We start from the raw sequence: 21,580 nt of genomic DNA on the forward strand, positions 1-21,580 counted from the left end.
TTTATAAACAGGAAGCCAAGACAGAACCTCCACACCAAAGTGGCAGATGCTTTCCCCTTTGCCACCTTAATCTTAAATATTCGAACGTCGCCAAACGGCACTCCAGCCATGGCTGCAGCGATGCACTGAGGCACCCTCCGACAGCACTTCGGGCACTGAGAAAGAAAAAATACCATAATTCACGGTCACCTTGTTCACAGCGTGGCCCAAATGCGTGTCCCCGTTGGCATACGGCGGCCCGTCGTGCAGAACAAACTCCGGTCCCTTGTTGTTCTCACGCTGCCAAGAGTAGTGCTCGTCGAAACAGGCGTACTGGAAGAAAACAGTGCCCTTACTCCGACAGCCTTTGCCATATCGAACGTAACACCACACACTCTAACAAACAGGAAACAGGCAGGCGCATGCTAAATCTTTACCCCGGTAACCCGCTAACCTAGCGTCATTCCCGCTTCATAACTCGCGGCGAGAGCATTCTCTTGATTTTTACCCAACCGGTCAAACCGCTACCGCTCAGTGACTACCCAGGGTCACTGTTTATTACTTTTTTTGCTATTACTTGCTTTGGCTGAGGTTTCGCCCACACGTGGTTACCCCTAGACCTGCGTCTGGAAATGTGTACTTATTCATTATTACCAGTGTCTCTGGATAGTCAGTGAACGGTAACGGTTCGACCGATCGGCAAAAACCAAGACAGACTGCTCACGGCATTAGTTGAGAAGTTAGGGACTGGGCGACGCTTACGGAAAACCTTCCTAAAGAAAAACATAGGTCTCTGATTCAACAAATTGAGGCCAAAGTAAAGGCAACTCTCACTAAAAAGAGCGGCGCTCTCACGAAGCTCACCTTGGAGATTTCCTCATCCCGCTCGGCTCTTTTCGCCCCCGTGACTCTTTGAGGAAAGCCTGTCTTTGGTAGAAGCACAGTTCCCGTGTACGATACTTCACCTTTGTGTCTTAAAAAGGCTCGAAGATGCGATGTGTGCCTGCGTGTGCCAAAAAGCGAGCATGATCGCGCCAGCGGGGGAGGCATTTTTTACCGTGCACACGGAGCCGACATGGGCGCAGCCATGTTTTAGTAAACACGCCGTCCATGGCGATGAGGCTTTCTTAAACCGTGTTTTTCAGTTTCGGTTTTTGTTTTATTGAAACTGAAGTGGACCAATCGAGGGCACCGTTATGATGTAGGAGGCGTTCGTTGGCGAATACTTACTTCCTCATGCGATATTCGGTCGCAGCTGTTTAGCTGTTTTGACCGTAGAAAATGTGTTGAGGCAAAAAATTAGTTTGGACATATTAGTTTGCTTACAGAAAACTTGTGTTTGCAGTGCTAAGCACATGCACTCTAAGCCTTTCACGCGGGGTTCTGGCGTCGACGGTGCGGAGCCTCCGCTCTGGCAGCTTGTTTACATGCAGCGGCTGACAAAGCGCACTCGCAGTTCAGCACTCACTCCTGAGGGCTGCAGAGCGCTGAGGTAGTTCTCGCGGGTTCTAGCCTCTGCGTCGGCGGCGCGAAGTGCGTCTGAGGAAGGGACCGCGAACTGCGTCTTGGGGAGCGAGCGCGCATCACCATCACGCGCACGCCCCCCTCACGTTTTCGGCAAGCGTCGCGCACTCGAGCGTCTCGTGCCGGCACAGCATACTGCCTCCTCCCCTCCGCACAGTTTCGGAGAAGCGTCTCGCGCCGCCACGGTGAACCGCGTACCCTCCCCTCCCAATTTCTCCACAGTCTCCTGCCTTTTTCCAGTAGCGATCTGCGCATGCGCGGGCTGCCGGTACGCCATTCTTGGCAGGCGCCTCGGGCAAGATAAACAAAAGGGCGCCCCTCAGTTTTCTTCTTAGGGTGCGGCTCTACTGCCTAGCGCTGCACGTCGTCTTTTTTTTTTTTTTTTCTTGCCTTTCGACGTACACCTCGTGGTGGGTTCGTACGTCCACACAATAATGGCTGTCTAAGGAAAGGGGCAAGGACGTTTGAGGCTGATCACGCTGCCAGCACAAGGCTGCCAGTGAGGGGATAACAAAAATGAAAAAAAAAAAAGAGAGAGAGAGAGAGGGGGCGCTTTGAACACTGCAGATTAGTCACGAGAACGCGCGCCTGCTACCGTGACATTCATGTGAAAGGTGTGGTTGACGAGTCAGTGCGGGAGGGACCGCAGGGCCAGGATATTTCATGCACGGGTTGCCCGAAAGCCAAATATTTTTTTGGGGGGGGGCGTGCCCTTACTGCCATTTTTAGTTCGCCGTGGCGGCCGCTAGAGGGATCGGTACTGGTAGAGTGAACTAGAATTCTAGTTCACTATAGTACTGGAAAAAGGTCCATTAGGACTTGCCATCGTTCGCTCGATGACAGCGTTGTCGCTAGATAAGGCTATTCGCCGCGAGATCGATATGTAGGTGGGCGCGATTCGTGCCTTTCTCGCGCCTTATGTGCGCACGAAAGGTGCAAACAAGAGTGGTATGGTGTAGTTCGGTTCCTAAACGTTCAATGTATAGCATGAAAGAGGCAATAAGTTTTCATTACTACGCCGAAAAAGCGGCGACCCATCGGGAATATCAGAACTGCCGGAATAATGACAATGAACTTCTACGCCGTGGCTCGTAGCAAGCTCGATCTTGCCAGACTCTGGCTTTGAGCCTTCAATAAAATCATCAATAGAAAAAAAAAAATCAGGAAGCCTCGATATCCCGAATTCAGTTTACAACAGCAGTTTCAATCGCTTTCACTCATAGCATGACGCATTCTTGCATTTGTGGGATGCCCTGAAACGGTAAGACCACTTCAAGGAGCCATGAAGAGAAAACACAAGCTCGGTTCATTCAAAATATTGCCTCGTTAAGTCATACTGACACTCCTTTTAACGTAAACTTCGCTCAAATAAGCTACACCAAGATAAAATGTAGCTGGTCCCAGCTGCTTTATGGTTAAATTTCCAGCTGGTTCCATCTGGGCCCAGCTCAGACCAGCTGGGAATTTAGCCATAAACCAGCTGGGACCAGCTACCGTTTTCTCTTGGGACATAATTAGGAAAAAAGGGAATGGCCATGCGACCCACCAGCTCATTTCCCGCAACAGAATCTATGATGTCATACCAGACAGCTCTGCGATTGGCGGAGGGCGGCAATTTAAGCAAACGCAAATTAGGCAGAGCTCATAAGCTTGCCGAACGAGCCATTTGCGCTTTAAATTTAGGGCACATTCTTTTGAAAGCCCTAAGAATGGTGGGACAAACAGTGGAAGTTACGAAAGCACTAAACATTGAAGTACCGATGCGTATGCTGCTGTTGGTACTGCGCGCACTATATATGCTTGGATTAGCTGCACAGGACTCCGGGGCTTTGGGGTTGTTTCAGACGACACTGACCGATTGACGCAAGCGAAGATGTCTTACGTGACCGTATTTGTCAAGCGAGCACCATGTTTCACGAAACGATTGTCTCCATGAACAAAACAAGCCGCCGAAGGCAGAAAACGGCTTGCCGCGGTGTGGTGGCGCCATCAAGGTTCACTAACGGTAAACAAGGCCCTGTGATGTCATTGCAGACGACGAAAACGCACGATTGAGCGAGAAAATCAAAACTTTAACTTAAATTAATTAATTTCTTAGTAAATAAAGCACCGTTGTCATTCGGTCAAGCGCTGGGGGCACTATAAAACACAAAATGTTTCGAACAACACAAACTTTTGCTTTGTCTTTAGGGCTCCTTTAACTGTCCCGACATTTTTTTTAAGAGCTTACAATATTTCTTTTTTGTGTTCGAAAGGCAACATAAAATTACTGATATTTAATCAGAGCAGATCGAGATTAAATGCAACCGTTCTAACAGGACTTTTGCGCGCAGCTTTAATTAAACGAAATTTTAGCGAGTTTGTTACAAGATATACCATAGAGGAAACAGCCTCTTCAACCACGTGTCACCGTGAGAATTACGGGATGAGTATATAGTTTTCCGTTGCTTCGTAACTGACTTGGCTTATAAAATTTTATGCTAAAGATTGCAGAAATATATAAAGCCCAGCAAAATAGACGATAAAATGTTTCTTCACATATATTAGCATAAAATAGGGCGCATTTCCTTCCCTTTTCTGTTTTTGTAGCTGAAGGTTAGGTGAGCACGCACGTGCTCATCCTAGTACAGTACATAACATGGCAGGTGCTTCATGCTTAGAAAGGTGCTTCCAAGGCACGTGCAGGGTATCAGTAGATGGGTGCTTCAGATACTTGGCTCCTAATTTATGATAACTTTGAAGTAAAACAGCAAAGAATTGCACAAGGACTCGACCCGCACGGCAGCGGCCTGACTTCGGACCATTTTTACTGACCTAAAGCGCGAGCTAAGTATGCACATGCATGTAGAATTCCGTATCCAGGCATTGACTGTGTGCAAAGTGACACCGTATTTATGAAAAAATAACTTTTAGCGAGCATTTTCCCAGAAGTTTTGCTTTTTTGTTTCTAACCAAGTGCTGTTTTGTCACTTTGCGCTGAGATCTGTTTTCAACTCTTGAGAATTTGCTCCTAGTCAAAAGTGGTCCAAACTTCTGCCTGAGCACTGCAGTTACTGAGGCATTGTGCAGCCAAGACTAAGCGCATGTTAAGATACCGAAATGTCTAGATACCCGGAGGGCAGCACTGTGTCCCCAAAATTGCAGTTTTCCTATTAATTTTGCCTTAGAATGGATGGTATAATCACCAGGGCTCAGCCAATTCCTGGCTGATAAGTGCTACGCTGACCAAGATGTTTGACAATGTTCTGTCTGGCTGTTGTGTGACAGCTAGCTGTTCTGTCGGATACCCCGTACGCACACTGTGTGCCAGGCACTGCAGCTCGTCAGTTGATCAGGTCAAAGGAATCTAGCTAAGCACTGAAAATCCTACCAGCGTCAGCGGTCATTTATACTTGTACAAATTCTCTAGAGAGTCAAAAATAAAGTTCACCATGTCCATGCAGTGACAAATGCAAGTTTAGACGTAAAACCGCGTCAGAAAAGGATCTCTAATGTCGCGCAGAGGAGGAGAACGAGGAGGAATAAACGTTTAATGGAGCAGTCAATGTTGTTGGGTTGACCGCCAGGTGGGAGACCTCCTTAGTCCAGGAAGACCTGGGTCATGGGGTCCTGTCAGGGCCTGTCTCACCCGGTCTACCAGATTTTGTTGGTGATCCGGGTTGGCGCTGGTCAACCGACCTTCCCACTGCTCAAATGAGGGACTTGGATTTGGGGCAAGGGACGGCGTGTGGCAGCACTCCCATGCGATGTTGTAGAGAGTGCATGACTCTATGCAGAATTTAATAGTGCATGTGTATAATGCCGGATGTATTGAGCGTAGTAATGTACCGTGTGGAATTGTGTTAGTCTGGAGCTGTCTGTAGATGACCGTGTCTTCGCGAGACATGTTGAGATGTGGAGGCGGAAAGGTTCTTCGTCCCAAGCGGTTGTGAGCCAGGATGTCACTGTATCTTCTGGGGAATATTTCTCGTGTTGGGTTAATGGAAGGAGTGACTGATATCCCAGAAGGAGGCACACGGTGTGTATGGCTGCGGCATAAGCAGCCTCAATCCCTTCTAGGGACGAATGAGCCGGTGTCCTTATGATTAAAACTTCGGGAAAAACAGGGTGGGTCGATAGAATATTGGGGGATGTTGATGAAATGCGTCCAATTTGGAAGGGGGAGTCTGATATGATGGTGGCATGTTTTTTGCCAGTTGTAGCTGCAAGGGCAATGGCTGCTTCTTCGGCGGTGTCGATGTCCTTGGTAGATATAGAAGCAGAAACTAGCTCCGGTCCCTGATTATTGACTATGCTGTTGGTGTGGGCTGATCGACTGCTGTATAGTGATGCGTTTGCGTACCTAACGTCAGGTTGTTTTCTGTATGCTGTTCGAAGAGCTTGAACCCTTGCCTTGCGTCGTGCTTTGCTGTGGAGTGGATGCATATTTCTTGGTACAGGGGTGTGTTTTCTCTAACATGTAGAGACATGTGTTGTTTAGCATTATTCTCTTTTGGGGCTTCGTAACATAGTTTTCGTAGGGTGTGTCTTCCCGTCCTGGTGTGTTTTAGGCGTTCCAATTTGATAGTTTCGTTGGCTCCAGCCGATTCCTCGCAAGTGTTGTGCCGGCCTAAGTGCAATAATTTGCCTGTAGAAGCAGTAAAGGGTAAAACGAGAAAAAACTTGTAGGCTTTTCAGATCAAGGCATTAGGTTATTTCTTTTCCGTTATTTTTTCAGGCCTAGATATGGCGTTCCATACTTAATTCTACTCGTTAAAGGGACACTGAAGTGATATGTAAACATTGCGGGATTACTTGCGCTAATTGTAGTCCGGAGTCCCCAGACCATGTTTCGACCACCCTGGGCGCGTTAACGCGATTTTATTTAGTAGAAAAATTAATTCGAAAATGCTGTCCTCCTCTCTTTACGCTCACCCAATTTATGCGGCGTTTTCGTGTGACGTCGAGAGGAGCCGAGCTCGCAATTGGCTGCGCTACTGAATGGCTCCCCCGCCCCCGCCTTCAGACAGTCAGTCAGCCCAGCGTTTCGTCCGCCGGCCGCCGACGGGTCGTCGCAATTCGTTCGCTCAGTTGAAACGAAGCCAGGACACGTTTGTGAATGGTAGAATCTGCCTTTCTTTACTTGGTTAGTTTGTACACTGTATCTAGCTCCAAGTCAAGGTCGCTTCACACAAGCTCTGCACAAGCGCACATGCAACGCTTCGCTGACTGGTACGCCAGTAGGAAAATATAAGGCCTCTTGAAGGCGGGAGAAGAGTCAGCAAAGTCAATATAGGTACTAAGGAAATAAAATCAACTGATATTTTTACCGTACAGCGTAAAACTAGGGTGCGGGAAGCACTTTTTTGCGCTGGGCGAACAAGCACAGCTGTCAGCAGCACGACTACGCATCTGCGAACGCTTTTCCGTCTACGAAATGCAATTGCTAGACGTGAGCTATTGTGGAAACTCGGGCGACGCTTACTGCACGAGCGCAATACAGCAAATAGTCACCTAAGCTGCTTGAAATGCCAAAACTAAATAAAAGTGTAAACCGGTTGTACAATATATACCTTATATTCGTAGCAAGGCCTTCGCATCCCGCTCCGTGGCTCAGTGGTCAAATAAGAAGGAAACATCGCTACGAGCTTTGCTGCAAACATTAACAGAACAAGAAAGCAAACAGCCCGGGGCTTACAGAGACGACATAAGACAAACAAAACAAAAACTAGAAATAATAGATGAGGAACGTTATCAAGGAGTGCTAGTGCGAGCGAGAGCAGAACAGGTGATAGCGGGTGAAAGGCCTACAAAGAGGGCTTTGGGGTTGGAGAAGGCGCACGCTAGTCGGAACCATATAAGTGAGATTGATTGGAATGACGATAACAGTCACATTGAGCGAGCGTTCTTCAAGTACTACAAATCGCTTTTCGCTTTCCGGGAAGTTGATATTGAAAACTTCAAGAAAGAATCCCTTGGCAACATGCCAAGACTGGATGATGAAACGAAGGAGCTGTTACAGCAGCGAATAACAGTAAGGGAAGTTGAAGAAGCTATTGACAATTTATACCCGGGGAAGTCACCAGGGCCGGACGGTTTAAGTGCGGCATTCTACAAAGAATTTAAAAGTGAAATAGCTACAGTCCTAACTGCCGTTTTCAATGAAGCGTTTGATTTGAATGTCCTGCCACCTTCTTATGGATCCGCTCACATGATATTAATCCCAAAAACAGAGGATGGGGAAAAACTTAAACAAGTGACTTCATACAGGCGCATTTCACTCACGAATGTTGATTATAAGATTTTTATGAAAATATTAGCAAGTAGACTTCAGGGAGTGATTCATAAAATAGTAGGCTCTCATCAAACCTGCGGTATACGAGGGAGAGCTATATGTACTAACATTCACAAGGCCAGGTGCGTGCTTGAGTGTAGCGATGCCGCAAAAGTAGGTGTTGCGGTTCTTCAGCTGGATCTCGAGAAGGCTTTTGATTGTGTGTCACATGAAGTGTTGCTTTGTATACTGGATTATATCAATGTAGGTTCTGTTATCAAAGATGGGGTGGCTCTGGCGTACCGAAATTGCACTACGCGGTTAGTGGTGAATAAGACATTGGGAGCGCCCATTGACGTGCAACGCTCGGTGCGCCAGGGATGCCCACTTAGCCCACTATTGTTTTGTATTTACATTGAAACTTTGTGTTTGCGTATCCAAAATGACGTAGAAATTCGTGGATTCCGCCTCCTGGAGACCGAAGTGAAACTGCTGGCTTATGCGGATGACATTGCTGTGTTCTGTGAAAACAAAGAGAGCATTTATAGAGTAGTCCAGGTCACAAAACGGTTCAGTACCACAACCGGAAGCCTAGTAAATTGGGGAAAATGTCTTGGTTTCTGGCATGGCGAATGGCAATCCACCCCCAGCGTTTTTGCCAACGTAGCCTGGACAACAACCCCAGTTAGGTATCTGGGAGCCCCCCTACAGTTTTATAGGGATAGCGAACCATATTGGCGAGAACAGACAAAAGAAACTCGCGCGAAAGCGGACAAATGAAAAGGGGCTTATTTGTCCACGTTTGCTAGGGCGACTGTGTGTAATTTGTTCTTAGTATGCAAATTGTGGTATGTGATGCAGGTGTTGCACTGCTCACGCACAAACGTGCAAAAATTGCATAGAGTGTTCGCTGTTTTTGTTTGGGCCTCGAATTGGGAGAGGTGCAGTCGTAACAACCTTTTTAGGCGTGTGAAAGATGAAGGAGTGGGGCTAGCGCATTTATTTGTGCGACAACTAGTAAATAGATTTCTTTTTTTGAGAGAAGTAAGGGACCCTTTTCTTCGTACAGTGTGTCAATTAAGGCTAGGCAGGGTTCTCCCCGATTTTGTGATTACGATTGAATACATGACGGGAGGTATCTTTGGATATTTTGAGGAGGTCGTGGCCAGCGTAAAGTTTTTAAACGCAAGATTTTCAAAAGAGTATTTAAGTGCGGTTGCGCGTAAAAATTGTACCATGATATTGTCGATGTTGTGTTCCCTGTTCCCATGTACAGGGCTATGTACTTTGGAAGGCCCGGCAGCGATGTGCTTAAGAGGGTTAAAAGAATGCAGACTCAACCAGGGATCAAATCCTTTATGTTTAGGTTACACACAGGAACATTATTAGTACGAACATTTATGGAAGAAAGGGGGTCATTCGTACCATGGGGGACAGATTGTTTTAGTTGTAAATCCCCCGAGACAATAGATCATGTATTTTTGCATTGTTGGGAGGGAGTATATTTTTGGGATGTGCTACAGAGGACATTACACAAAGATTTTCCACTAGATCCTCACGGTATACGTTTCCTTGCAATAGACAATGAGGATGGGGTGCCTTACGGTTTAGTCATGGCACTGGGTCTCCATAGTATATGGCGCTCTCGTACAGCAAGGTTGTACAATGATGTTGATGCGCGATGTGCAAGGGAGTATTTCAAAGAGAGCATTGGGCGATTTGTTGAAGTTATTAAGTTCCACCAGGAACTACCTGATTGGCTGCCGCAAATAGAGCAACTAATCAATACGAGGGCATTTTAAATGGACAAAGTCCGCCCTTTAGTGGGTGGCAACTCCACCTCTTGTATGTGTACATATTTGCAATGTTGAGATGTAATCTGTTGTGAATTGTCAAAGACAGGCAATAAATACAAAAAAAAGTGGCTCAGTGGTCTGGGGCGCTAATTATGTCACCGCAAGTGTTTTGCAGGTCACGAGTTCGAATCCCCGCGGGTACGTGCTTTTTTTTTCTATAAGTTAACTTTTTTGTTTTCCGCCGATGTTTTCTATATTGAGTTCACCTTTTTTTGGGCCGCAACGTTCATGGCTCCACGAACTAGTTCACAAAACGCGCGCAGGCTGGCACTGGCGCGCTAGCGAGTTCTCGTTGGCGTGCTGTTGCCATAAGCACCGACTGCTTGCAGGCAGTGGGCACAGGCCAGAATGAACAGACCCTTGGCCTGGTGCGAACACGCTTTTTACGATACAGGCATGAGGGAGGCAAGCTCCAAATATGGGGGAAAAGCGCATGACATTTGGGCGTCTGCGGGTACGCGGAGGGCGTTCATGGACTGCGTAGGTTTCGGCTAGTGAATGCTACGATTCCAAGCCGTCCTAGGAGGCTTATCTTTATGCATTTTTACAGCTGACAACATGGCAGAAGCGCGGTACGATGATTACTGAGTTATTGAGAATGCCCATCCAACAACGCCAACGGTTGTGTTTTACAGAACCGAAACCGAAACCGAAACTTGTTTGGTTGCTCACCTTGGGCATCGTCCAATCACGGTGCCCGCTCCTCCTAACGTCACAGCTTTAGTTAGTGCGGCCGCCGCAAACCGCGCATGGTAGTTTTTCTTCTTTCGCGCTTTGTAAAATAATTACCGATTTGTCAATCGTAAAAACGATGAAAAGTGTGCTAATTTGAGCCAGTCTACGCAGTGCAAGCAAAAACGGGATCTTGGCAAATTCACTTCAGTGTCCCTTTAATAATGCTTGCATGATTTAATGGTGTCCTGTTTTTTGAGGCGATGTGGGCGATTTGTGATACGGCGGATGAGATGTAGAACTTGATGAATTGTGAATTGTGGTTTGCAGGTTATGAAGCGTTGCTATGCCCGCTCCGTCTTGCTGTAGCGTAAGTTCTGGTAGGTGGAGAGTTTTGACCTGGGGGATTGGAGCGTTGTTGATTTGAAGTTGTATATGAGGAATTGGCGCCGGGGGTCGACTTCTAGTTCGTTTTTTAAAGAGGAGCAATTCGGATTTATCTTGAAAGCAGGGAAGGCCACATTGGCGAAGGTGCTATTTTGTGTTTAATCTCTTGCAAGGCGTCTTGCTGCGTGCCGGCGGAGGCCATGCGTGTCCATATTGGGATATCATCGGCATAGATACCGTGACTGATGCCTCGGATATTATTCAATTGTGCTGGAAGGTCTTTCATTGCCAAGTTAAAAAGTAGTGTTGATATGACAGAGCTCTGGGGTGTTCCTTTCGGTGGGGTGTGGAGTTTGTCTGTTCTGACATTCCCGATGCCAATTATCGCTGTGACGTTTGTCAAAAAGTTTTTCACAAGGTTGTATGTCCACTCGCCACAGTGGGTTGACTGTAGGCCTTCTAATAAAGCATGGTGTGTGACATTGCCGAAGGCTCCTTTGACGTCAAGGGCCAGAACGGCGCTTTTGTGTCGGCTGCTTAGATGGCCCGGGGTGTCTTGTTTAATTTGCAGGAGTATGTCTTGAGTAGAGAGGTGCTAGCGGAAGCCATACATGCTGTAAGGCCAGTGATAATTGTCTTCGAGGTAAGGGGCAAGCCTATGTGCACCATATGCTTATATGACTTGCCTACGCATGATGTCAGGGAAATTGGGCGTAGGTTGTGAAATTTATGGGTGTTGCATGTTTGGGAATTAAGCTGATGTCGTCATGTTTTCAGAAAGCGGGTACTTGACCCTTTTCCCACTGCTCGTTGATTTATTGCAGTAACCAATCTATGGCATCAGAATCCAGGTTCTTAAGTGTCTTGGTATGGATTTTCTCGTGACCTGGCGTGTTTCTTGTCAGGTTCTGAAAACCTGCGGTTATTTCCGCCTCCGTAAAGGGGCGGTCAAGGTCTGGTTTGGGGTTACCGGCGTAAGCGGGGAACAGATGAGGGGTGGTGGCGATGGGACCTATGTAATGGTCAGCCAGGTCTCTGAGTAGTTTTTGATCGTCCCCTTGGTATTGGTGAATAATGCAGTGTATGTCATGTGTGGCGGCTGCCTTCGTTTCTGTATTGTTGATAAGCTTTTCGAGAAGGTGCCAAGTTCGGCGGTTGCTCAGCGTGCCTTGTAGGTGGTTGCAAAACTGATTCCAATTCTGTATGCTGAGATGATGTGCATATTCTGTGGTCTCGGCAGTAATTCGGGCTATGCGGAGCTTGAGGGAACGGTTGCTTTTTATTTTTTCCATCGCTTGATTATGCTTTTTTGAGTTTCCCACAGGTGTAGGTGGTGCGGATCAGTGTCAGGGTCATCGGTAGTAAGCTGAATTGTTTTGGTGTGTTTGGAAACCGATTGGATAATTCCTTCTGACCATCGCTCGATGCAATCGAAGTTGGTCAGCTGGGTCTCCTCACGGAATGCTTTCCAATCAGAGAACTTTGCTTTTCCGAGGTGTTGCGGGGTTCTGTAATGGGCAACAACAGGCTGTACTAAATAGTGATCGCTCCCTAACGTCTTATCCAGTCGGAGCCACTGCAGGTTTCTGATGTTATTAGAAAAGTTGAGATCAGGGGAATTGTGTCCCTGGATACACTATTTCCTATTCTGGTTGGGGTGGTAGGTCATTCCAGAGAGTTAAGTGATATTGCTGCGCCATGTTGTACACGTCAGATCCCTTTTTGGTGGTTACGCCATAGCCCCAGGCTACATGGGGAGCATTGAAGTGACCTAAGGGTTGAGTTTTTGCCTCCAAGCATGTCGTTTTGCTAGTTGTATGAGGTGACTTGAAGGAGTGAGGGATGCCTGCGGGCGGGGTGTCGGAACGAAACGAAAACCGGAAACGAAAAACGAAAAAAAAAACGATATTTTTGGCCGTAACGAAAACAAAAACGAAACGTTATTTATAATTTCGTTCCGGAGCAAAACCGAAAAAAAAAATCGTTTCGGTTTTTGGTTCGAGTACAAAGTGCGTTCGAGTACGTGCACTCTTGTGCAGATGCTTTGTGTTTGATTGAAGGGAACTTTTTCCAGTAGCGATCTGCGCATGCTTGGGCTGCAGGCCGCCATTCTTGGAAGTAGCCCCTTGCGAAAGAAACAAAAGGGTGCCCCTTGAGCTTGCAGCTTGGGGAGCGGCTATGCTTCTTAGGGCTGCACGTTTTTATTTCCTCTTTTCGGACAGTTCTCAGGGAGTTCGTTTGTGCACACAAAAAAGGCTTTCAAAGGAAAGGGGAAAAAATGTTTGAGGCTGACCATGCCGCGAGAACTTAATTGGCTACCAGTGTGGGAGCAGCGAAAATGAAAAAAATTGAAGAAAAAGGGGCGATTAGGCCACTGCAGATTAGTCACGCGAGCGTGCGCCTGCTACCATGACATTCATGTGAAAGGCAGGGGTGACGGGGGGTAGGGTGCGTGTGCACGTACTGCAGGACCAGGATATTTCGTGAACGGGTTCCCCGAAAGCCACACATTTCTGGGGACATGCCTTAGGTTCGCCGTGGCGACCGCTAGGAGGACCAGTACTGGAAGAAAGGTCCATTGAACACACGCACTCGCGCTTCCGTGCAACAGCTTGATTTCCACCACAACAGCAGTACACCTCATTACGATGAGGCGCGACAGAACAAATCGCGCTCGAAGATTTTTAGTTTATGACAGCATCTTGAACAAATCTACGTGCCAGATTAACGATTGCCAGCATGTAGTTTCTGGAGACCATGGTGGAAACTTAGAGCGGCATTTGCAGCGGCGCCATCCAGAGGTATACGACACGTTGCGCGCCGAGAAAGCCGTGTCCATAAGGCGTATTGCATCCGGTGGGGATGAAGGCTGTTCTGCTGCAAAGCTCAGACAAGTGGACATATCAAGCATGCTTCAGCCGACTTCGTCAAGAAGCGTTTCACTTGAAATGACAGAGTACGGCTGAATGAAAAGCTGCGCAGAGCTTGTCACAAAAAATGGACGGCCGTTTCGAGCGCAGGTGGCCCTTGGTGTTCAGCCACCCAAGTCAGCGTGGAGCAGGAATTCTCGTCACTAAAGTTTATTTTATCTGACCAGAGGTCTCGCCTTTCCCCTAGCACACTTGAGGTCATATTCAGTGCCGTAAGATGTGTCTGAAGAAATGCTTCAATTTTTGTGTGCACTTGTGAGTGACATTTGAGGACGTGCAGCTACTGAGGTCCTGTTCAGCGCCTTAAGATGTGTCTAAAAAAGTGCTTGAATTTTGGTGTGCAGTTGTGACCCTTGAGGACGTTCAGCTTCTGAGGTAATGTTCAGTGCCATAAGATGTGTCTGAAGAAGTGCTTCAATTGTTGTGTGCAGTTGTGAGTGCTCTTTATCCTCTTAAATGTTTACCAAAAATCAATAAACATCGCTTTTTGTTTTCCTTTTTAATTTTTGTTCTCTTTTTTATTTTGCGCAAACGCGAACCGTGATGAATCGTTACGAACCGTTATATTTTTCGCTCCGGAACGAAAACGAAACGGAACTTTTCTCTAGGGAACGAAACAAAAAACGAAACGAAAAACATTTCGTTCCGACATCCTGCCTGCGCGGGACTGTAGATGTTTAATACGAAGAGGCTTGTAGAAAAAAAAATTGAATATGCCGACAATGCCATTTCAAATACCACTGCTATTTATTCTCAGGTACATATATATATATAGCTGCTACGTCGAGCCATTAAAAATTGTTCGAAAGCAGGCTAGAATTCTATTATGTGTATATTAAGCCATGTATTAGAGAAAGTGCGCCCTAAATTGTAAATTTCCATTCATTTGAATTTGTCAGTGGTGTTGCTCCAAACGGAAGCATTTAATTGTTACTTTTGGTTTTACAGATGCTGAACGAGAAATTGTGGGACGTTTTGAGCCCAGATGTTCGTGGCATGAACCGTGATGGGCACGTGAAATGTTTGTATATATATATCGGACGTTACAAAGCGTTTACAAATATTTTTGAAGCTTTGGGACTGGGTTTCAGCTGTTTCGTGGGCTATACTTTGCAACATTTAACCTGAACAACTGGATGAACAACTGAATGTCCGCTTCAGCTATGACAGGCAAAGACAAAGTGTTCAATCGCGTAGCGACTTCTCTTCGTTTTCAGTGGGCCACCAGAAGCGTTTGTGAAGTATGTGGGCCAGTAAGGACGGTTGTTTTTGCGTGGTGAAAGGGTCTAACCTAGAACGCTTCTGAGCACACCAAAATTCGATCAAACCGTAGAACGCGAAAACGATCCCACCTTTCCTTTTCTCACTGTTCTAGTGAAACTTGTAGGACAGAGTTTTTCTGCATATCGGGAACCTGCTCACAGAGACAGTAATGTCTGCAGTTTTTATTGCGCACATCACAACTTGTAGCAGCAGAGGTTTTGTGCGTAGAGCCTTTTCGTCCGTCTGCTGAAAGTCCTGCGTCACGCAGGGGTAGGAGCAGGTCCCCAGACCCGCCGGTCGCCTCGCAGAAACCGGTTCCCAGACCCACAGATAGAGGGCGCAGTGGTCTCGTAAAGGTGGGTTTCTCTCCCTCCCACGAAGCTAGGGAGAGGGGAGGGAGCCTCCTGCCGCTGACGTTTAGCTGCGGATTCCATTGCGCGAACCGTGGCATTTGCGCCGCACCGGCGCTGCCTCTTCGGGCGACCGCCGGTGGATGTTCACGCCGGCACACCAGAACCACAACACCGAAGTTTCAGCAGATTTCACAGTGGGTGGGGAGAGAGAGAGAGAGAGAGAGAGAGAGAGAGAGAGAGAGAGAGAGAGAGAGAGAGACTTTAATTAGCGTTCTTGGTCTAAGGGTCTCTACTGGCTCCCAGCTTGTGCCGAGTGGCGACTTCGGTAGCTCTATTTACGATAGCGGTTTGCACCTCTGGGTATGAGCCCCCCGCACTTTCTCCCACTGCTCTTCACAATAATTGGAGGAAACGGGCCACAGGATGTGAGGAAGGGTGGCGAGGGCACTGCATGCATGGCATTTTGGGGAGGGTATAGAGGAGGGTGGATAAGGTTGAGTTTTGCGGGATTGGGGAAGGTGTTCATCTGGAGACGACGCCACGCGTGTTCTTCGGAAAGGTCGAGTTGGATATGGACGAGAGGGTATCTACAGCGGGAGAGGCGGTGATGGGTAGTCATTTATTTGTACGTGACTAGTTGGTCCCTGGCAGATCTGGCCCGTGGTAGGGAACGTGACTGGCCCCGGCACCTATCGTAATCCCTCAAGCCGCGTTGTGGGCAGCCTCATTTTCCTCGAGACCAGCGTGCGCCGGAGTCCAGATAAGCTCTATTGGGGAATTGGGTGGATTTTGCTGTAGAATTTTAAATGCCAGCGTCGATATTAGGCTGCCATCAAAATTTCTAATGGCCGTTTTAGAACAAGAGGTGATGATTGGTGGGATTGACCTCATCGAGAGTGCTAACGCAATGACCGCCTCCTCCGCAATGACTGGTTGGGGAGTGCTAACGGTAAGGGAGGTGAGTGGGGGATTATCGGGGTCATATATTTACAGCGATGGAGTAGACATTGTAGCGCCTATATTCGGCAGCATCCACATATACTACATAGGGGCATATACTACTACATTGGGTTAAACAAATCACAAGTTCACGACAATTTTCGTTAGTTCTAGATGTCGATAAAGTGGCCTCCTGGGTTTGTGGTCACAAATTCACGGGGAAAAGTCTATCACGCCGCTTAGTGCTTTGAAGCGATACCTGTCGAGGTAAAAAAACGCATAAGAATGGGGCTGAGTATGCTACTCGGGAAATTATGAGAGTTTTGACAATATTTAGAATGTTCCCTTCTTTCATCCCGGTCCTTCTGTTGGTTACTCGGTTAAGCAATCGTAGTGTTTGTTCTGTGTGTTTCATTAAATGGCTTAGGGCTGTTCCGCAGCCATTGTCCTGCTGTAGTCTTAGCCCCAGCACTTTTAGTGTGTTTACTGTTCGGATAGGTTTCCTGTCTAGGTTGATTGTCATCGGAGTGGGTGGTCCATATGTTTTTCCCGGTGTTCTTTTTATTCTTTTTAGGATTTGGAGTAACTCTGATTTTTCCACCGAGCATTGTATTCCGCACTGGGATGCATGCTTTTGCACGGCCGTTGCTGCGGTTTGTAGAGCTTCTTTCTTTTTCCGTCTGCCCCGTCGTGTTTCATATGGTTATATCATCGGCGTATATTGCGTGTCGGATACTAGGGATTTTCTTTAGGGTTTCTGGAAGCTTGTGCATTGCTACGTTGAAAAGCATTGGAGATATCACCGAGCAGGGATTTATGCACATCCCCCCAACACCCCCCCAAGAGGATTTCTACACCCCCCAAAAAGATACCACACGAGCACCCCGCCCCCATGCCCTCTGTCTAGACAGAGGAAAGGGGAGGGCAGAGTTGCCTTTTTTGAAAATGTGAAGGAGACCTAGTTTAACTGTGTAATGGCTCTTCGCGTTTTATTTCGACACGCTAATTTTCCTAGTTTTGTACTAGCCATACGGTATGAATGAAGAAGGTTAAAGGCAAAACACGACAGTTTTATGCATTTCTCCTTGGACTGCATGTGAGAGTGTGTGACAAGTGTGTGGCGCCCCCCATCCCTGATATTCGTTGGCCGCTAAGTTCAGTGGCCCCACCAGGCTCGGTGGGCAACCTTGTGTGTGGCCGGGCAATAAACACCTCCGAGGACGGCTGCTCGGGGGTCAGTCACCGTCACCACCATCACGCTGCATGTCGTCTCTCGGCTGGAGGGTACCCCTACCCTCCCAGGTTCACGAACGCGGGACTAGATCGTGACACTGGCGACGAGGATGGGATACGTCGCCACTGACGCCACTCGTCGCCACTGACACTGGCGACGAGGGAAGAAGCCCGCGGAGCGGCCGAAGCCACCATGAACGCCGCCACCGAGAACGCCGAGACACCGCCCCCTCAAGCCAGCCGCCATTACGCCATGCCGCTGTACGGGAGGCTCGAGCCGTTCGAGGGTGAAGGGTCCGCCTGGCCGGTCTACGAGGAGCAAGTCGGCGTGTTTTTCCGGGCGAACGACACACCCGAGGCGAAACAGCGCGACATCTTCCTGGCCAGCTGCGGGACCCGCGTCTTCGCTCTCCTGCTCGACCTGCTCAAGCCGGCCACGCCGCACGACAAGTCGCTGGGTGAGCTGCTCGCGACGCTACGCTCGCACTACAGCCCGGCTCCGTCGACGCTAATGGAGCGTTTTCGCTTCAATAACCGGAGCCGCCGAGACGGAGAGACGCTCGGGCAGTTCGTCGCAGCGCTGCGAGGGTTGGCGAGCGGCTGCGCCTTCGGGGAGCAGCTCGACTCGCTGCTCCGGGACCGTTTCGTCTGCGGCATCAACGACCCCGCCATGCAGACGCGATTCCTGGAGCTTCCCGACCCCTCGTTGGACGACGCCGTGAAGGCAGCGCTGGCGATGGAGGCTGCGGCCAAGGACGCGGGCGAGATAGCGCGTGCGGCCGGCTCACCGTCGGCGGAGGCGGCGGTGAACAAGATGGCGGCACGGCATGGCAGGTGCAGTCGCTGCGGTGGTGACCACCCCCCCTCCCAGTGCCAGTTCGCGCAAGCGGAGTGCTTCGCGTGCGGAAGAACTGGGCACATTGCTCGGGCGTGCCGAGGGGGACGACGGCGGACGGACGGAAGCAGCAGCCGGCGCCGAGCACAGGTTCCGCGCCAGCCCACGGCCGAGGGAGTCGGCGCAAGGGTAGGCGGCGGGGGCGTGCGGCAGCAGCTTCGGGTGCAGCGGCTAGGCTTCACGTCGTGGCCGAAGACCCGCAGATGTTCGACATGTGGCACGCGGCCACAGTGCAGCCGCCGGTGCCACCATACTGGCTGACCGTCGAAGTCTGCGGGCGCCCCATCTCCATGGAGCTGGACACAGGGGCCAGTGTGTCGGTCATGGCCGGGAAAGACTTCAAGCGCACCTTCCCTGGCGTGGCCGTCGAGGCGTCGGGCGTCGTACTGCGCAGCTACTCCGGAAAGCTCGCCCAAGTCGAGGGTCAAGCCCAGGTCAGCGTCCGCCTTGGCGACAGGGAGGCCACCCTTCCCCTGTACCTGACCAAGGGGCCGTCACCGACGCTGCTGGGCCGGAACTGGATCCTGGCGTTGGGCGTGAGGCTGCCGGAGTACCAGGAAGCAGTGCATGCAGTGGCAGATGGCCCGAGCCTCCTGACCAAGTCGGAGGCCCTGTTCCAGCCCGAGGTGGGGACATTCACCGGCACGGCGGCAAGCATTGAGGTGCCAGAGGGAGCACTGCCCCGTCCAGCCCGACTGCATGGACGGCGTCATCGAGCAGCTGCTGCACCGGCGAGAGGCCGGCACCAACGGCGGCGGGGTGCTGGGCACCAACGGCCGCCTGCTGCACCTGGTGGAGCTGGGTGCCAGGGCCAGCGCCCAGCAGGTGGCGCAGGCTATGCGGCAGGTGCTCCCGCAGGGTTTCCGGCTCGACGACAAGGCCCAGTACGCGCTGGATTTCAAGATCGACGGCGACGTGGGCCTGCCGCACAACTCGTTCCACACGGAGCCCCTGCCCCACAGCTGCCTGTGCGTGTACACCAGCCAGCCGGGGCTGGAGTACATCCGCGAGAGCCTCGAGAAGACCCTGCTAGCCAACCTGGAGCAGGAGAACCGGCTGCCCTTCCACGGCCTGCCCCTGGTCATGGTGTTTGCGGGCCAGGGGGACTTCCTGCGCGAGGAGGTCGTCAACCGGGCCAAGAGCCTGCAGTGCCCCTTCGTGGACGACGGCGGCGGCCGGGACCCCGTGCGGCTGGAGCAGGCGCTGTGCGCGCTGGTGGAGAGCATCGAGCGGCTGCACATCTACCAGGCGCTGCCCGCGGTCGCGGGGCCCCGGCCGGACCTGCGGCTGATGCTGTGCATGCTGTGCGGGGACCCGTATGCGCCCGAGCAGGTGCTGGCGCCCCTGCTGGTGCAGCCGGACTGCCTGGCCACGGGCCTGCTGCACTGCCTCAGCCAGGACTCCTTCAAGTGGAGCCAGCTTTACCGACCGCTGCCAGCACAGCACCAGGGGCTGGTGCTACTCGTGCCACTGTGGCGCCACGCGCAAGTCCTCCGACACCGGGAAGGCTGACAGCTGGTGCGAGAGTGCCACAAGTGGCACCCAATGCTGCCACACTTGCATCGACACCTGTGCCCAGGCGGAGTGCGAGACTGCGGAGACCTCCGGACCGGTACTCGCCGGGGGGACAGGTGTTTTGTGTTTGTGTAGGACAAACAAACTTGGGGGTGAGGGGTGTGACAAGTGTGTGGCGCCCCCCATCCCTGATATTCGTTGGCCGCTAAGTTCAGTGGCCCCACCAGGCTCGGTGGGCAACCTTGTGTGTGGCCGGGCAATAAACACCTCCGAGGACGGCTGCTCGGGGGTCAGTCACCGTCACCACCAGCACGCTGCATGTCGTCTCTCGGCTGGAGGGTACCCCTACCCTCCCAGGTTCACGAACGCGGGACTAGATCGTGACAGAGTGCTTGGCAGCTAAACGCCTACTTCCTTTAGTGGTGACTAGCCTTTTAAAGGCTGCAAATTAAGGTCAAGAAATGGCTGTGGATTTGCTCGGCTAGGCCCGGTTATGCTGACATAACCACCTGGGCACAGATGGACCAGCGCCCTCACTCCTTCGTTCTACCGCACAACGGCTAAACTGAAGCACGGGGCCTGCCGCAGTGACAAACTGCGAGGTGGCAGAAAGAGTGGCGCCCTCCCTTATAACGCACGTTCTTGCAAATTTGTAGAGGACCGTGAAGGAAAGCTCCACACAAGAGATTGCGTCATTAGAATGACACTCGTGCCGGCGCGAACAAAAGTCAAATAATTGATATACAATTAATGATAAAGGTGGCGATGGACAACCTACTTTCTCGCATTAGACTACTGATGCAAGCCTTCTTTCCGTGATTAAGTAGTGCTGACAAATAAGCAACTAAAAATACTGATAACTGTGTTTTTGTGGGCTTGCAACTCAAACTCGCAGTGTTAATTTAAAATAAAAAAGTGCGTTGTTTTGGAGGTGATAATAGAAATAAGATACCACCACAGGGCAAAAATGCAGGAAAACAGCATGGGTCGGAGGCAAACACTATAAGCGGTGAGGATGCTGCACTATGCTCCTATAACGGCGACGCAGCCGCTGAAATGGCCACATTGGGCCCGTCCTTTTCTCCGAATTCGCTCAAGTGAGCTCGAGTCATTTGAATAGGTCGTTTAACAGGTGAGCTCAAGTTATTCAACATTATCCAGTTTCACTGCCTGAAGCCAGACACACCCCATAATTACACCATTTTGTTGCATAAATGTTATTAAATGGTAAAATGCCCTGCGAGGTTTTATGAAGCGTAATGGGGATTTCAAAGTGCCTGTTTTTTTCTTGACAGCGCTGAGCCAGTGTACTTGCTGACAGTTCTTCTGGAGGATCAGATAATACCCACTCAATTTTCCAGCATGGTGGCTGATAGCCCAACAGGTAACATAGCTGGTTGTAGCAGCTAATCGCAGCCAATCGACAATCCATAGTGTCGCTAGGGCTGGGTCAGTGGGTGTCGATTAAAACATTTATTTCGATTAGTCTGCTGCCTTTTATCGATGAGTTATTCATTAATCTTGTGTGTTCATTTCGAGGCATAGGGCCTGAAAAGATTAAGGGTTAAGATTTATATGCGGAGCATTTCATGCTCGGGGGTGTGTCCCTCCCTCCCTTGTCGTCCACCGTCGGCACTACACTGCGCATGCGCGTCTCTTCAGCGCCGTCAGCGTTTGGGCTGACGTCAGCACAGTCCACTATAAATAAATTACGCCCACCTCCCTTCGCGGGAACCCTGGTGTGATGCAACGCATCTCATGGGTGGTTCCATTGGCGTTTT

General features: G+C 50.0%; 1 protein-coding gene across 1 annotated transcript in view; it reads right to left on the reverse strand.

The window, feature by feature from the left end:
* The window catches only part of Ilers-m (Isoleucyl-tRNA synthetase, mitochondrial), a 49,766-nt gene extending 48,678 nt beyond the window's left edge, over nucleotides 1–1,088 (reverse strand). Inside the window, exons 1-2 of the mRNA XM_077672828.1 lie at nucleotides 844–1,088; nucleotides 190–312 (exon numbers count right to left, since the gene is read on the reverse strand). Coding sequence (XP_077528954.1) covers nucleotides 190–312; nucleotides 844–1,029 — 309 coding nt within the window. The 5' untranslated portion in view covers nucleotides 1,030–1,088. The remainder of the gene's footprint in view (nucleotides 1–189; nucleotides 313–843) is intronic.
* Between the last annotated feature and the right edge of the window lie 20,492 nt (nucleotides 1,089–21,580).

This window comes from Haemaphysalis longicornis, unplaced genomic scaffold, assembly GCF_048455015.1.
Source record: "Haemaphysalis longicornis isolate Haplotype H1 unplaced genomic scaffold, Haemaphysalis longicornis Haplotype H1 scaffold_6, whole genome shotgun sequence".
Lineage (NCBI taxonomy): Eukaryota > Metazoa > Arthropoda > Arachnida > Ixodida > Ixodidae > Haemaphysalis > Haemaphysalis longicornis.